Genomic DNA, 17,273 nt, shown 5'->3' on the forward strand with positions numbered 1-17,273 from the left:
TAATAAAAAATGAGGAGCACCCCCTATGCAAACTTTATTACATCAACAGGTTAATCCCCAGGTTACACATTCAGACATTTAATGGCCCAACTAGAATCAAAGACAGSAAAAATAAACATGCATTTTTCTTTGACCCCCTAGTTCCCATTTTTCCTCCTTTTTCCCAGTGATGACAGGCTGACAAAGAGAAGGAAATATACATCCACCCAGTAGTCTTCCATACAAGTAAATACAAAAAAATCAAGTGTTTATTGGAAATCTGCATGAAGGCACAGATGAGCTTGATTACAGACACATCGTAACAATTACAAATATATGTAAACACCTTGAGATATACAAAAAAGCAATAATACAGCTAATACAGAAATAAAATGTAACCTGCTAAAAAAMCAAACTTCTTTATATCTGAGGTTCTTACAATAAGCTCTGATCCACACCAACAYAGTGTAACGCTCTCAAAGTTACCACTTGGACTCACGCTCAGCAAATCTGCACTTTGGCCATCATTTGATCCAAATTCGAACAGGCTCCCTTCACTAGGATCAGAAAAACATAGGAACAACCAGCTAGACACCCAACCAACCTATAATGAGGCTTCATTGATTCTCTAAATATACAAGAGCAATCACCAACGTACTGAAATTAAATATAAGCTTCAGAAAAGCTCAAGGATGCTTGTTCCACTTGCATTTGAGGAAATTGCTGTATTTCTGCAGGAAAGGAACAGTCTACAGCTGTCAGGTGATTTTTTTTTCTTCCTCCACAGGAGGCTTAGATTTCATCTGAAACACCTGCCAAAACAAAAGTCAGCAATCACAAACTAAAGTGCCTTGGACAGCTTAGGTTTTACCACTAGAATAAAACATCTCCATTTATAGATACAGCATTAAGTTTTATCATGAGAAAACCCACCTTTGCACATTGGACTACTTYCAATATTTCTGTGGAAAGGGCAATTGCTTTTTGTGGTTTTTAGTTGATGATTTCAATTAAACACCAATGTCATAAACTTGAAGAACTGCAACACAGCATTTTTTTCAAAGGAAATCACACCAAAGAAAAGTCCCCCCAAAAATAGTTTAAGTACAGGCAACTCCCAGGCCTAGACAAAGAGTACTCTGAGCAGCAATTTACTACAGGGACACAAYTTTCACAAACTCAACCCTCAGCCATCTGTCCTAACTCTTCACTCCTTCTCCACAAAAACCTCTGGAGCCCCATTCCAGTGAGGAAACTCTCATCCASGTAATACATGCAGAATAAAACCTAACACAGTTACGACGTTTCTGCTGACCCTGCGGCCACATCATCCCAACTTAAAGATGAGGTAGTACTTTTCTTTGGAGCCCAACTAGTGGAATAGGCACAAGCACCCTTCTCCCTAAAGTAGCAGCAGCTGTCTCTAATTGAGTGCCAAACTCCACAGTTTACCTCCTCTTCAGAACACACCTCTAATCCAAAATCAGAACCAGCTGCTTAAAAAATAAATCATTATATGAGCACACACTCCCTCTTTATCTGCGWCATAAAGGCCATGGTCTGGCATATTCAGTGACTTCCTCCTGTCTATACAATGGCATTAACTCAGCCTCTGCTTGTACTGAGATTAATGGTTGTTACCCAAAAGGAACATGAAGGTATCCTGAGTGCCTATTATAGTGAGGTGTGGAATTTAAAATAGCTTAAAATTTTAGTAATTTTAATCCCAATTAAAAAAAAAAAWTWAAAAAAAAAAGGCTGAGAGGAATTCAGCTCCTCAGGGAACTGAGGAAACCAGATTGTCTCTATGCATACAGTCCCTTTGGTATTTAGGGGCTCTGCTTGCTCTCTCTTCAAGAGGAGAGATCTTTCCTCTCAAGGAGGTTGTTGTAAGATATGCATGTATTATAATTTTATAGCTTACACTCATAAACCTTCTGGTTTCTTATGAGATGGCTTGAACTGGAGAAATATGCTCTGCATAGTCCATGCTCTGTAGACTCCCAAGGATCAAAAAGAAATAGACTGCCATGACTGAAAAAAAGGAAACATCAAAAAGAATTGAACAGCATTAGAACTTGTCCTGCTTGTAAAACTAAGCATTAGGATTAGAAAAAGCACTATAAAACTTAATCAAGGTCCCTGGCTGCATCCTCTTAGCAAACAATAATCGATACTGAGGATGAGACTGTTTCTTTGACTGACAAACTATTCMAGGCTCTTTTATTTGTCTCCAGAGCAGTTTCCATTTGTTTAACAAAATAAGCAGAGCCTATATACTCTCCTGTCAGCGGTGTACAGATCCCAGGAATCTTTCTTGTTTTCATTGCTTCCAAGACTGCATTTTCCTTCAGCTGAAATGCACAGGGATTCCACCCAGGCAGCTGGATTCCTAAATGAAAACATTTGAACAGGAAAGGAATCCTGTTCTGCTCAGCTTTAATACAGTGATTGCCAATAGAAAAGCACTAACACTTCTTTGATAAACTCTGATGTACTTTTTGCCCTAGGGAATATGCTCTCAGAAGATACATGAAATTAAAACAGTCTTATCTGGCTTTTAGCTGGAACACTATCTCTGAACAGTCCCACCTCTTCTTCCAAAGAACTTCTGTGGAACAAAGTGTGGACAAAATAAACTCCTAATGCTCTAGAGTATCAGCTGCATTCCAGTGTCCAAGCCAGATCCCTTGAGAGAAAATACAAAGAGAAAGCTGCTTGATTGTCAGGGAGGAAATCACTGCTGAAACAGCTAAAAGGTAGATTTTTAATTTTTTTTTAATCTTTAGCTGTAAAGGGGTATGCTCACAAAATGCTCAACACAGCTAAAAATTGCCTCAGTGGTCTTACAAACCTAGTRACAATGCAGTGTGCAACTGAGAGGCATTAGTGATGAAAAGGACCACAGAAACCCACCCAAGTGCTTCTGAGAGAAACAAAACCCTCAGAGTGAGCTGGACCTCACTGTCAAGTGAGTTTCTCCAGTCAACAGATCTGATAAAATCACAGCTGCAGAATCATAATTCATAACTATAATTCACAAGGAAAACTGAAAATCCATTTACATTTATTAGGAGATGGTTGTGCACAATTTCTCATCTTAYTCAAAAAGTCTACAAATAGAGTTTAACACTTCTGATTGCAAGCAAATGTTTGTTCAACGTTCTTAGTTCAATAAGGCCGATTAAGCGCCTTGTTACACTTTCAAGGTTTATTATACATTTGTCAGTTCTTTACTTTCTTCTGGTAACAGTCCCACTGGAATAGTAAGGAGAGTTCTCTAAGACACTTCATAACAGCAGCTGAACTYGAGTTATGCAAATTCAGTTTTGGAATATGCTTCAAATGTAAATGATTCTAGGCAATTTTCCATTTTGAGATCTCAGAACACCGTCAAAGGCTCTTTCCACCCATGTTTGTGCTACCACCACCATGAGATCGCCCTCTGTAGAGCCGTACATCCAAGGATCTCAAAGCACTTCAGAAAGRAGGGCACCATTTCAAATACTGGGATACTTGAGCTAGAATTCTACWTAATAAAGAATATATTTTTTTTCTTTGTCTTCTGTTTACAAAAGGACAAGCATCAAACTAAGCCGCTCCTGTCTTGACCTTAGTCCCACCTCGGACTACCTGTCACTTTCTCCCCTGCAATCCTATCACTGATTCACAAGCTCTGTTTAATTGTAATGCTCACAGCTGAGTTTCCTCTATGGAAAGCTGAGCATCTGCTATGGTCAATTATTTTCATATGGAAGCACTGGTTGAATTTTAGGTCTGCCACRATCTTGAGAATCACTTGACTGGAGAATCACTACCAAAATTAATGTAATTTGATAATGCACTTGATCCCATATTGGTTTAAGAAGTGTAATAGATTATATATGCATTTCTCTAAATTCTCTCAGAGCTGAAACTACATAGCTACAGTGAAGAAATTCTAATTTTGCCATAAGCAGAACATTTTACAACATTATTTTAACTTACRACTTTGATTTAGAGCACTATTTTCATAAAGATTTTCAGTTTGCAATTCTGACTGAATAGGTGAGCGGCAAACATGACGATMTATGTACAAGTGTTAGTATACTACCAGAATGTTGTACTTCCTTCTTTAAAATGTCCTTAATAAAGCATTAGGCATGTCAAACAAACTTTTGTAAACAAAAGATAAATTACTCATGTCCTGCTCTGATTATAGCCAGATACATATTCTCATAAAATAAACATTCTCTTGTCATTTTCCATGGCCCACATATCCATATATATGAGGTAAACCATTTAAAATYATCAATTATATATAAACCTCAGTACTCAACAGTAACCTCAGGAAAAATGTAACCAAGTAAGATGGCAATATCAAGAAGTGACACTTTGTTCCACTGCAAAGTGAAACCAATTTATTTGTGCTAAATGAATGGAAAGAATGTATTCAGAATACATTTCTTTATACATTGTACCGGCTTAGGCTGCTAAATATGCATTCATTAGTGCCATGTTGTGCTACTTTCTTGTACTCTGTTTCTACCAAGCAATACAAAGTTTTGGCTGTCATGCCAATATATTCTTCTATGCTCATCTCATTTTCTAACAGACTTTTGAACATTTAAAATACCTGTTCAAACTTTGCTTCAGGGGAATCACAATTAATATATTTGAACATGAAAGAAATTATCATCAGTTGTTCTCTACAATCACATCGCCTTCTGCAGCAAAAAAATCCAAGAGCACACTTGAATCAGCTCTCAGTAACCTGTGGGCAGGACCACACTTCCAGACGGTCACTGTGACAGGGCACACGGTATGGGCAGCTTACAGGTTAACAGAAATGTCAAGTGACATCATCAAATCTTAAGGTCCACAAATTGTACATTCCACAGACTCCAACAAGCCAGTTCCCTCAGTGTGAAGTTCTGACTGTACCATACGTTTGAGGTGCTTTTTAACAGGAGAAGTATGGATGTGTCCTCTGTGAATTAAGCTCATTTGCTATGTAATACCATAGAGTTTGTGTTTGGGCACTGATTAGGGTGTCTGACTCACTCTTGCACTAGAAGCTGATATTTTAAATGACTGAAACATAGTGCTGATTTTCCATAAGCTTGGTAAACACTGTAATATTTCAGAATTTTGTAGCCCATCATGCCTTTCATTTTCTGCAAATTGTCATGAAAAAATATAAAAAGGTATCCCTTTAATTTTACAAACCTAAAAGCCAGGAAAATKAAGCTTTGGAGCCAAGCAAAACGACATAATGCCGTATTACCAAACAGAATAGCAAATGTTCCAGCCAGAGAATGGACATACATGTAGTTCAAGTAAACACTGATGGAAAACTTTGTTAAGTTAGTGTTGTAGACCCACAACACTGGCTGCTTTTTATACAAACGTTTACAACACAATTAACAGTGAAGCCTATATAACCTCAGTGCAAATAAGTCAAATCCAAATATGCCAAGTAAGCCTTTGGCTTTTAGTAAACTGCTCCGTGTTATGAGTCCACTTCTGACATAGAGACTGCTGAGCACATGCACTAAGGCTGAGAGGAGGGATGCACTGAATGTTGAAAATTGGCTGCCTGCGATGCTGCGGGTTGGCCCGGAGGTTGCACAGGTGGTGGAGGTGGTGGCGGAGGTGGCTGCACTGGGGTCTGCGTGTTTGGAGAAGGAGGAGGAGTGGGACGTTTAAATTTGTCGGGGCTGTTACTTCTTCGTGGTGAAGGCCTCTGCAGAACAAATATTGAAATTATGTTTAACACACTCCTGAACAACGTGAGGTGCAAGTCCTCTAATCTTGGCAAAGGAAAAAAAAAAAATCACACAAAAAAGTCTGAACAATTATGCGGAAAGAAGAAATTTCAAAACATTGCAAGAGTCACAATACAACTTTTTACATAAAATAAATGTTCCTCAGAAATTGAGTAGCAAAGGAAAGGGGAAGCACTCATGACATCAAAGAGAACATGCATTCCTTCCTGTCAGCTTGCAGGAAATGAACACAAGACATGTCCTGCAGATATGCTTACCTACGATGACCAGCAACCTAAAAAGAAATGAGATGCTGCAGGCACAGCACCTCCCAGCTGGGCCTGCCCAACCAGTAGGTGCTGCTGGCACATGAGGTACAAATATGCGGTACCTGACTGTGGGTGAAAATGTTTTGAATATCAGAGTCTGCCCAGAATCTTTAACTCTCTGAAACACTCTTAGCCCTCAAACTGGAGCAAAACCAAGGCATAATACAAGTTACTTTTTGGAGAACCAAAAAGATTACAACCGTTTGAGCTGCAGGAGTGAAGCAGGTAGAGTCCCCCTCAACAGAAACCCCAGATTTTTCAACAACTGGTACATTTAAATGGCAAGATTTAAACCTCACTTTATCTTTACAATCCAGGGGGCAGGAGGGGAAGGATATCTTTAATGTCAGCAACACAAAAATATAAATTACACCGCACAAAACTAACTTTTGCACTTCTGAAACAAAAATGCTCATTACTTACCAATCCAGTTAGCATTAATCAAGAACCACATGGCATGCCAAACCACCCACCCGTAATTAATAATCAACCACAGGGAGTCAGCTCTGGGGAGAAGCATGATTACAATTCTATACCAAACGTACTACAGATAAAATCAAATTTATTCTGTAACGGAGATCAGAAATGAAGAGTCAAGAATGAAAACGCAGTTTAGTCAAACCAAGTATATTGTGTCTGTTTTTCTGCACAACTATGTACAATAAAAGTTCTACATAAAATCCAAGAGATTCTTGTCAACTGACTGGTGTCTCTGAAACACTTAATATTATTTATTGCATTTGCATACACCTAATAATATGAAGGGACCTGGTATCAGTATTGAGCCAAGAGCTGCTTATTGACACCTTTCTCTGAACAATTAGTATTTTGTCCTGAAGATGATCTTTTTCATAGTGGTGACAATTAATGTAACRTTTCAGAAAGAGTAGTATTTCACAGACACTGAACGAGCAACTTCCTTGAAAAACTTATTTATAAAATTAGTTTCTATGTTTTCCAGAAGCATTAAGATCTTCCTGTGACTAATTCATGCAACACATAGCCACAGGCTGAGCCCTGACCACAATTCTACCTTCCTGCTGAGCTCTAGCTTCCTTTCTGTTCCACCTACCATTATAGTGTTCCCACCCACCTTTGCTCAGTGAAATTGTAACAACGACCATTGCACACCCACCTAAACCAGCGGCAGCCATTTTTCAGCATTGTACTAAAAATTCAATGGAAATACGTTTTTACATCTGAGAATGACAAGTATAAGCAAAAAYCTTGCAGAATATTTACATACTACCACACCTGCTGAGAAAAATCAAAACGGTCTTGATACAACAACCATAAGGTATTTTGCCAAATGGTTAATTATTGAGGCTGTTTGCTCATTAAGCTCCACAAATATTTAGAAGAAACACGATGAAATGGAAATGCATCAAACATCGCAGGTAAAAAGAAAATAAATTCACTTGAAAGATATGAGAAATTGCCTAACAAATGTTTATATTATTAACTTTCTTCTTTGCCAATGAGAACAGAAAATAAGAGTTAACTGCCTGTTACAGTGACATGATGGTAGCATTGTGTGTCATCCTGAAGAAAACCTGAGCTTGAAGCAACCTCAGATGACTCATCCRTCAGATGGTGGAGACTAGGAGAAAAATGAAAGCAATGTTTTTACTTCCTAGGACAGGCTTAGAAGCTTAGAACATCACTTTTCACACCCTGCCTGCTGATCCATAAGATGATACCTATTACTGTCCTTAAGATGATAATACATCCTATTCTTTTGCAGAAAACAAGGTTCTCCAAAAAGAATCAGTTTCTGAGGGGTGAAGAGGAAAATCAGGGTTGAAGAAAGCAGCAATAGATGTCTTGGAGTAAGCAGAAAAAAACAAACATTTACAAAAATATTTTGTAAAAAAAGCTTAAGGACAACCAATTATAACTTCCAAATCCAAGCTATATTGGTAACAAGTATTTACTATTTTAAATACTTACTGTAATACCATGGGATGGTCCCATATGTTGCACATGAAGGCCTGGGGAATTGTAGTAAGACATTCCAGCTCTAGTCAGTGAAGTTGGTGGTGTGAAACCAACTGTGTGACTTGCATATGACAGACCTAAAATTGTTAAAACAAGGCAACATCAACATTCTCATTTGATAGTAAAAACTAAAATGTGAGAGGTTTTTAAATTTTTTTGATTCTGAATCAACGATAGTCTAAAAACTGGTAAGTGCTGCAGATTAGACATTTAAAAAATATTAATCATACTGAAAAGTGTCCTGTAAATTTATTTGCTTTTCCTTTAGCATACTATGTTTCAAACATACATTACACAATGATAAACATAACTTTTCACTTAAGATAAATGGTGTAAGGCTCCCACAGTAGCTTCATTTTAGTCTGTATTTCCAGCCAGCATTCCATTCCTCCACAGAGGAAATGGCTCCCTGAACCGCATACAATTTGAAGCAGCAGAGAGGTTTGTGCCTGGAGAAGCCATCTAGCACTGGGCCACAATGAGGTTCCACAAAAAAACTGGATGCAGGTGGCTCCTCCAAGGTATACCCGATCTGCACTGAGGCTTCCTCCTTTTTGGTCTCAGTGTTTTAAAGACCTTTGGGGCTGGGAAATTAAAACATGCTGAGAAATGTTACTAGCTGGACTAGGCTAGCAAATGACATTTAAAATTACAACTTGTTTTACCTACATTATGAAAGCTTAATATTCAAAACTGCAAGTATCTAATTCTTTCACCTAAATATTTCCTTTCTGTAAGAACTCATTTATAAAAATGCAGAGTTCCTGTGTAGCTCTATTTAACCAAGGTAAATCGAAACAGCAGAACTGCTAAATGCTTCAAGTTTCTGAGTTTCTAAAAAGAGGATGTTTTCCACAACATTTTGCTCCTTTCTGCTTTCTGACAAAAACATCATAAGGATGGAGATGGGACTTTTCTCAGCTGTTTCCTATTAGACTCAAGCAACTGCTTTGGAGAATAATAACAGAAAAACATTTCTGAAGGCATACTAAACTTTTATAACAGCACACTGGATTGAAAAGTTTTCACACTTCAACCTTAAACCAATACAGAACAATGCCACTGCAGCAACAGCCAGCATCTTTGTTTCTGCCTACAAGAAATGAAACAAGATCTCAGGAGTAAACAGAACAAGGCTCAGGTCACTAATGAAATCACAAAAACAAACATTGCTTCCTTCAATTCTGTTTGAYTCTGTTACATCCTCAATGTATGTCTGGTGCAAATTACAAGTGACTGCAATGGAATCCCTGCCACTACAGAATCCCTGCCACAACAAAATTAATCTGCCTTTTGACTACACAATCGAATTATCTGTACAGCACATGTGTTATACTTAAGTGCTTTTGTAAGCACAAGTCAATATTCAGGAGGGTGACAAGGGAGCCAGTGAGAGGTAAGAGCCTAGAAATAATGGGCAAAACAGTCACCTTTGTAACATGGCAATTCGAACTGCTTTGGGATAATCCAGCTCCACAAGCTTTACAAATGCAAGTCTACATGGCAGCCAAAGAAGCCAGAGCAGTGCACAAACATTCAAAACAGCTCATCTCAGCAGYCCCAAATCTCCATCTAGCCTAGCTGCAAAGCACAGAACAGTTTATCTACAATGAAGACTAATTGGTAATTAGAACAACTAATCCCCACCAGCCTAGGAGCAGCAGTAATTACACAATCTTCAAAGTTCCTGTACTGTGCTAGAAATCTCAGCAGYATCTCAGTTTCAAAGAGTCCTCAAAAGAAGTATCCCAAGCCATGCACGCACGAAAGGCTCTGGGATTCAGAAGCCAAAATCAGATCCATTAAACTTGACCGGCTATCTGTATGACATTGTAACATTTCTTACCGGCTATAAATTGTCTYTCCACACATTCAGGCACATCATTTCCCAAGTGAAACACATCAAATCATACAAGTACTTGATGCAACACACAGCTGTTTTATTATTCTGGGCTGATACTTTTGACACCACCTTACTGTACTATTTTAGATACAAAGTACTGTCAAAAACTATTTGTTTTCATCCATTTCTGCATTCATATATCCCAGACAGCTCTACAAATTTCCCTATTGGTCTCATTAGCTCTCTAACAAAATGCTGCTTTTTATTYTTCTGAAGTCTGAAACCTCCCAACTGCTGATTTTAATTTATCAGATGAAAAGGAGATTAATGCAGCTGCCTGTGCAGACGAGCTGGAACATTTACCATACCAAATTTCCAAACTCATGAACTGCTRGAAACTATCATTTCAGCTGTGCTTCAGAATGTGTTTCAGCATCCCCTGTCTGTGGGATAAAATTCCCACTGTTTTAACTGCTGATGGGAAGTGCGTAGGGAACAAGCAATGCAGGAATATATGGACAGATTATTCCTTAACTGACGCAGCAGCACCTAAACAGTGCACAGCTAAGTSATGTAAGATGCCAGGCTGTAAGTTAGCAGGTAATTTGTCCCACACAGAGCTGTAGTTATAACCCCTGCATGGACTGCAGATCCAACCTGCAGCAGGACACTGAACTATTATAAACTATATGCACACACAGAACCATGAACACCTGCAGTCAAAGTGGTTACTCCAGAGCAGCTATCGGCACTGCTACACTTCTGTACATCCAGTTACAGGAAAGGGTTTAAAAAACATGTATCATTTCTTGGTAACAAACCTTGCAAAACATTGAAAGTCAAGTTATCTGACTCATTTCAGAAGTGTAAAAACCTCCTGAAAACTCACTATCACACTTTTCATCTCTAACATCACAACACGGCTTATGGCCATAGCTCATTTTCACACATGCAACACCTGGATGAAAATTATTTATAGTCCCTTGAGAAACCACAGTCAACCTTGAAAATGAAAGAATCTAAAGACATTTTRCATGTTCTAGCAGACCTGTGTAATAAAATGTCTCATTCCCACCTTGTGTCAATATARAGCACATCTCACCTGCCCGGCAGGTTCTAGAGGTGATTGTGGGAAAGCCAGGCACACAGGATTTCCTTCTTTAGTACAAGGTGTTTGTGAGTGCCATGTAATACCTTGTAATSAATGTCCAAGTGCAATTTTAAGAGATTTTAAATTTCAGTCAATAAATGTGTTAGTAACACGAATACATTTCATTTGTAAAATGTATTCAGTAACTAGAAACTGAAAAGGTTTGTTTTCTGTTATACCAAGTATGTGAGACAGGAATTCTTATAGTTATTGATCAATAATAGAAAATAGCAAAAGTACAAAAGCCATTTCTCTACTGAAGAGACATGAAAATTGACTTTTTCCAACATGTTGAAGATAAAACTTCACTAGGAAGTTTAGATTCAGAGCACAATAGCAGTCTTATTACTAGTTCATCGTGAAACTCTAGAAATCCATTTGAATTATGTTCCTGTTGCGCAACTTGTGTGGAAAGGGAGGAAAAAAAAAGAAAGCAACAGAGAAAAAGAGAGCAAAAAAGAAATAAAAGTTCAAGTAATAGCTACTCAACTGATCTTCAATATCTGTCCACACATCTGAAATACAGAATATCTGGTCACCGTCCAAGAACATGCTGCATTAGAAGACACCTAAGGCAAAACTATTCTTCCATTTATGATCCAGGATTTTTTCTCCAAACTAACTCTGAAATGCTACTGACCTAAATATATTAATAGGGCACGTTACTATGTGATGCATACAATAATTTTAGAAACTGGGTTAAATATTTACCAGGTGATATAGGTCTGCTAGAACTTGGTGAGGGTGTATAAGGGATAGGACTGGACACAGTGCGAGGTCTTAATCCTTGTGCAGACATCTCATTAAAATATCTAACAAAAAAAGGCAAAGAATAATTAGATCAAACCTTTYAAAATGTGCCAAGTTGTAAATGTTTCACTGTGATTTTTTCAATTCCCATAAGAATCACATTAGGAAGTCATGACAGGAACTCTCGTCATTGCTGACACTGGTTTAACTTGCCATGGAAACAGCTGGACTTAGGCATTTGTAATTAAAACCATAAAAGTTGCATTATGATTAAATAGTACATATTGAGGTCAGAGATATAAACCATGTCATCCAATCTGACCCATTCTACATTCTTGCACTTCACACATCATTTCTACATTGAACTCAGTAGCTTGGCTGGCTGGTGTGTATCTTCCAGAAAGGCACTAATCTGAAATCATGAAAATGGGGGAAAGATCATTAAAGTACTAATAATTTGTTCCAACAGCTTATCAGCCATAGCATTAAAAACACAACCTGTTYCTTACTTGAATCCCTTTGGTCTCGATATTTAAGCATTTGCTTATCCTGTTTTTGCCACTGGAAGAGAGAGACACTTTGAGCCCAGGACTATCCAGTACCTAAAGGTACTCCCAGGTTGTGTTGCAAGACACCTCCCACACTTCACTGTGATAAACTGAACAGATCAGAACCTGAGGCAAGGCATTTTTCCCCACCTGTAATAATTTTAGTGTTATCTATTTATTTGTTCTTCATTCACTGAATRCAGTGAAGCTTCTTCACATACATCAAGTGCTACATAAAAGGATAAAAATAATACCAATTGYTCCCACTTGTCACTGTTTTTATCTCAAAAGATATTTTAAGGAGTTTTTTTTTTTCCCATAACACTAGGCTGGCAGCTCTCAGTTTGAGTTGCTGATGCACTCTCCACTTAGATTTTTCAGCCACTGTCTAGATTAGATGTCCCCCTGCTCACCTTCTCCATGTGGCTGCAAATCAGTGCACCTGGGTTTATATTATTCGATTCAGTTGTGTTTCTGTACYGGCCATAGCAAAGCAGCTGGCAAAATCAGCTGCCTAACAGCCCTTTGACTCTTACTTATCTCCTCCTCTATCAGGGTGTTCTCAGTTCTTAGTAGCTGCATTTATATCTCCCCATCATAGAAAAAAAAAAGCCAGTAACATGCAACAGCATTAAAATTACTGCTATTTGATGGAACCCACAAAAACTACTTTGAGGTCTGCTCATAAACTATTTGAAACATGTTCTGATACTGCATTTTGCTGCTTTTGAACCATCATACCCAGAGTTATCAAGCCACATGCCCTAGCACAGGCAGTACACTGTAGTGATACCAAAGCTGGTTTAAATTTGGGTTGATAGGTAACAAAAGTAGCTGCAATAGAGAACAACAGAAAACAGACAAACTGATAAAATTAGGGTTTAATTAAACATAAGTTTTTTAAAGAGCTACCAGTGGCAAGGTTAATGAAACTGAACTGACTAAGGCAGCTGTGCAGAACAGAGTAACTTCCAATTAGAAGACCAGGTGTGTGTGTTACAGCAAGGCAGCATCTTTGTGATTCAATCCCCCTGTATTCCACACAAATAGAGTTTCCTGTAAGTCATCCTACTACCTGGATCAGGTGATGTGGAACAGCAGCACACCATTGGCATGCTTCTTGGTGTCAGGTATTTCCCTGCTACTCTGAACAACCGGATGRAGGATTGAGAAGACCAAGCTGTTGCTAGTCTGGAGAAAGAGGCTTTGGGAGAGCTCTGTATTTTGCATTCAGGAAAGTATCTTTATCTACCCTCAGCTACAAACAATAATTATCATCAGTTAACAGAATGCAACTGAAAAAAATAGGTATCTGATCCATCACCAGCATCAATTTTAGGAAGATGTAAGCTGACAAAAATTGACATATTAAAATCATTATTGCACACAGTTCAACAAGTATTTTGTCTTCTCAGGCTAACCACTAATGCCTGCTTTGTCCTTCACTTTGCTTTGTACTACTTACACTACAAATACCTGATTTGGAGTTATTCTGTCAGGCCTTTGTAGTACCAACAAAATCAAACATGACAATTTCTTAAAAGTACAGAATAGTTCACATTTTCCCGCATTTTACTGGTTACCACTACTCACAAGTGGGTGACAAAAAATTATTACGATACTCTACAATTTCAGATTAATACTGGTAATTCACACAGATTTAAATTTTTGACTATATTTCCATTACACTGTAAATAGTGGAAGAAAATAYAACTAATTAAAAAAAATTCCAATGTCAGAATCCCGTATTTCTAACAATTTAATTTACATAGCATTCTATGTACCAGATGCTAACGCAACATAGATCAAGTTGCCTTAGTGTTTCATTAAAATGAACACACTACTTTGAGCTTTAAGGGTGTTCCTTGACACAACGTATCTGGTACTTTGTTCCTGGTAAATGACAYAACAAATACATTGATGATCCAAGAAGAAATCTCTCAGTATCAGAAGAATATACAGCACAGGTTAACTTTTTTGTTTATTCTAAAGGACCACTATAAATCCAAAATAATATAAAACAGTACAGCAAAATAATGAGCATTGATAAGAAACAATGTTTTATTCAGAATTGTCTTAAAATCCTCTTTCATGAGTAACACTGTCATATGACTATGATGTGAGGAAACACTAAAAAGCATTATATAAAACCATGAAAAACTCAAGACTATCTGTAAGGTCAGTGTAAGCAAAGCAGCTTGCAACAGACAAAAAAACCCCAAGGATGTTATGGTTTGGACATCAAGAACAACCCAACTGTTGTAGAAATGCTTCCTCTCTGGAAGTTTCACACAGTATTCCTTTGTATTTGGCTGAACATAKTTTACATTCTGCAAAGGACAAATAAGCCCCAAGTAAGGATGATATCCCTACCTCACAGAATTCCTTTCAATTATCAAGTTAGGGGCAAAACAAAGGTGCTGTGATCAAACTACCCTGATTCTCAACTCCATAGCTATACTGATTTCAACATATATTATCAAAACCCTAAACAATCTTCAGATATAAGTATTTTCTTCCTCACTGTTAAAACCAATGCGATTTCTATAAAACTTTGATACGATTCTATTGAAGATATTCCTGGACTATGCTGAAATTTGATATGTATATTAAACCCATATACAGGTTACTTCTATAATTATTCTGTAATATTCCAAAAGTAGTATAAATATTGATAAAGTAAGTTCATGCCAACATATCTGGATAGCCAACAAAAACCAACAAACCTTTCATCGTCCATTTCCAAGCTGGATTCACTTTCTGATAGTTGTCTGCAGAGAGCTTCCCTACGTTCCATTTCCCTCTGTAATTTTCTTTGAAGTCTCAAGTTTTCTTCTCTCATATGTCGCTCCTCTTCTAAATACTGTGCCATCTTTTCTGAATCTGAAATGCATAATTTTATTAAATGTTGATTAAAATTCAATTTTTCAGTAGCCAAGTAGATTGTGCCCAGTTTTACTTCAATACTTAAAGATGAAGGTGTAGAAAATGCTCAGGATAGATCACTCAAATTTTTCACTTCTAAGTCATTAGTTCAAAGCCTAATTCAGAACAGTAGCTGCTAAAAAACTATTGCTTGACATTAAATTTGAAAATAAAATGTAAAAAAAAAAAAAACCAAACAAAAAACTACCATCTCAAACAAAAAGTACTTACTTAAATAAAATCAAAAAGCAAAAAAAATCATGAAGAAAACATTACTTAAACCACCAAGAAAAATTACTGTTTCCTGCTCCATGGAATAATGTTATTCCCCATTTACAAAGATTTTCCTGTAACACACAGAATAAATTATTTTAAAGGTGTATTTTCATTTTGAAGGAGGAAGCACAACACAAGTTCTGAAACTCAAAACTCAATCTTGTATTAAAATTGATACCTTACATATATTCTACAGCAYTCTTTCAATTACACATCTTATCACTGAAACTGTCCAGCAGGGTATGTACCAATATTAAAAKACTCACAGTAAAACAGTATTAAATTTTAATGTTAAAAGTCAACATACATTTGACTTTGAAGTACATTTGGTGTACATTTGATGTACTCTGTACATCAAAGGGCAATTTGAGTTGTCACGTGTATAGAAGTTCAGCAAACACCACTTAAATGGTCAGATATCACRGATTCTTTACAGTGATAAAGTCAAATTATGAAGTATTGTGACAAATTATTTTTAAATAAAATGGAATATACGATGAAGACTTATGGCACAGTGTGTTTTCTGAGATTTTGTAATGTTTGATAAAGTTTACTGTTAAATCGCTGACATTAAGAAAACTCAAAACAATTCATCATGCTTTGTCATCACTCCTTTATGCAGCAGCCTTCAATGAAAAGAATGTTCCTGTTTTAGAAACCTGTTCTCAAACTATTAACGTGTGATTTATCCTATTAACGTGTGATTTATCTCTCTTCTGTGGAAATATCACTTCTAAATGTAACAGTGTCACTTACTCTACACTATTACCATACCAAACCAGTTCCTAGAAGTGCTTCAGAAATAAAAAAAGTAATACAAGTATCAGAGTTTCATAAGCAGATTTTATTAAGTACTTAAGAATACTAGAGGTCCTCTGATGGTCATGTATTGCAAACACCAATCTGACAACTGTATTTCAGTTTCATCTTCTGCTTGCAGGCTGGTACCTCCACTGTTCCTACCAGCTCTGCTCTTTGTACGACAGTTCTGTTTGACCTGCTCACAAAGGGAAAGAGTCCTTTTAAATGTAGCCCTTATTTTCTAAGAGAATTTAAATTTAAATGCTTTCAGTCTTTAACTCAMAATCACAGTAGTTCAAAAAGAAACCACTTAAAAATAGAGGATACTTGAAATGAAATTAATTAGGCTGGATCTGCACCAAGAGTACTTTAAGGCCTTGCTCTTGTTCTGAACTTTAGTAAGCAAAGGCTGCAGGCAGAATTTGCAAGTACAAAGATTAGCTGTTCTTATCTTCTTTTAACAGCCACAAATTATTAATACACAAACTTGTGCACAAGGTCTCTGCAAAAGAGCACTCTTGATCCATCATCTGTGTCTAAGAGGAAGGCCACTGCCTCTGGCAAGCTCCTTCTCCAAAAGGGGGTTGAAATATTCCAGTTAGCCCATCCAGCCAGAGTGGGACAATACTGCCTGTCCTGCATTTGCCCAAATTTTTCTGACTGTGTGGTGTCTACTCACTTCTCAACAGCAGTGTAATATTACTGAYTAGGAACCAGGCAGAACTGCTGCCACTCAGATGAGAATTTTAGATGCAGCAGGAAGGAATGAAGCACTGGCACAGCAAAGTTCAAAGGAAGGTGCCAGCAGCCTCCAGGCAGTTGAGCCTGTGTGCTCCCTTTCCCTTCATGGGAAGGCAGGGCAAAACCCAGGTTTCATTGCTGGGCAAGAGGCTCCAGCCCTGCACAACAGGAACACAACTTCTACAC

At 37.5% G+C, this 17,273-nt stretch overlaps 1 protein-coding gene across 1 annotated transcript in view; it reads right to left on the bottom strand.

The window, feature by feature from the left end:
* Positions 1-220: 220 nt before the first annotated feature.
* CCDC6 (coiled-coil domain containing 6) overlaps positions 221-17,273 on the bottom strand; it is a gene marked incomplete at its 5' end in the record, with an annotated part of 50,065 nt that continues 33,012 nt past the window's right edge. Inside the window, 4 exons of the mRNA XM_057368410.1 lie at positions 221-5,704; positions 8,006-8,130; positions 11,758-11,858; positions 15,071-15,227. Coding sequence (XP_057224393.1) covers positions 5,513-5,704; positions 8,006-8,130; positions 11,758-11,858; positions 15,071-15,227 — 575 coding nt within the window. The remainder of the gene's footprint in view (positions 5,705-8,005; positions 8,131-11,757; positions 11,859-15,070; positions 15,228-17,273) is intronic.

This window comes from Malurus melanocephalus, unplaced genomic scaffold, assembly GCF_030028575.1.
Source record: "Malurus melanocephalus ecotype Western Australia unplaced genomic scaffold, MMel_1.1 scaffold_91, whole genome shotgun sequence".
NCBI lineage: Eukaryota > Metazoa > Chordata > Aves > Passeriformes > Maluridae > Malurus > Malurus melanocephalus.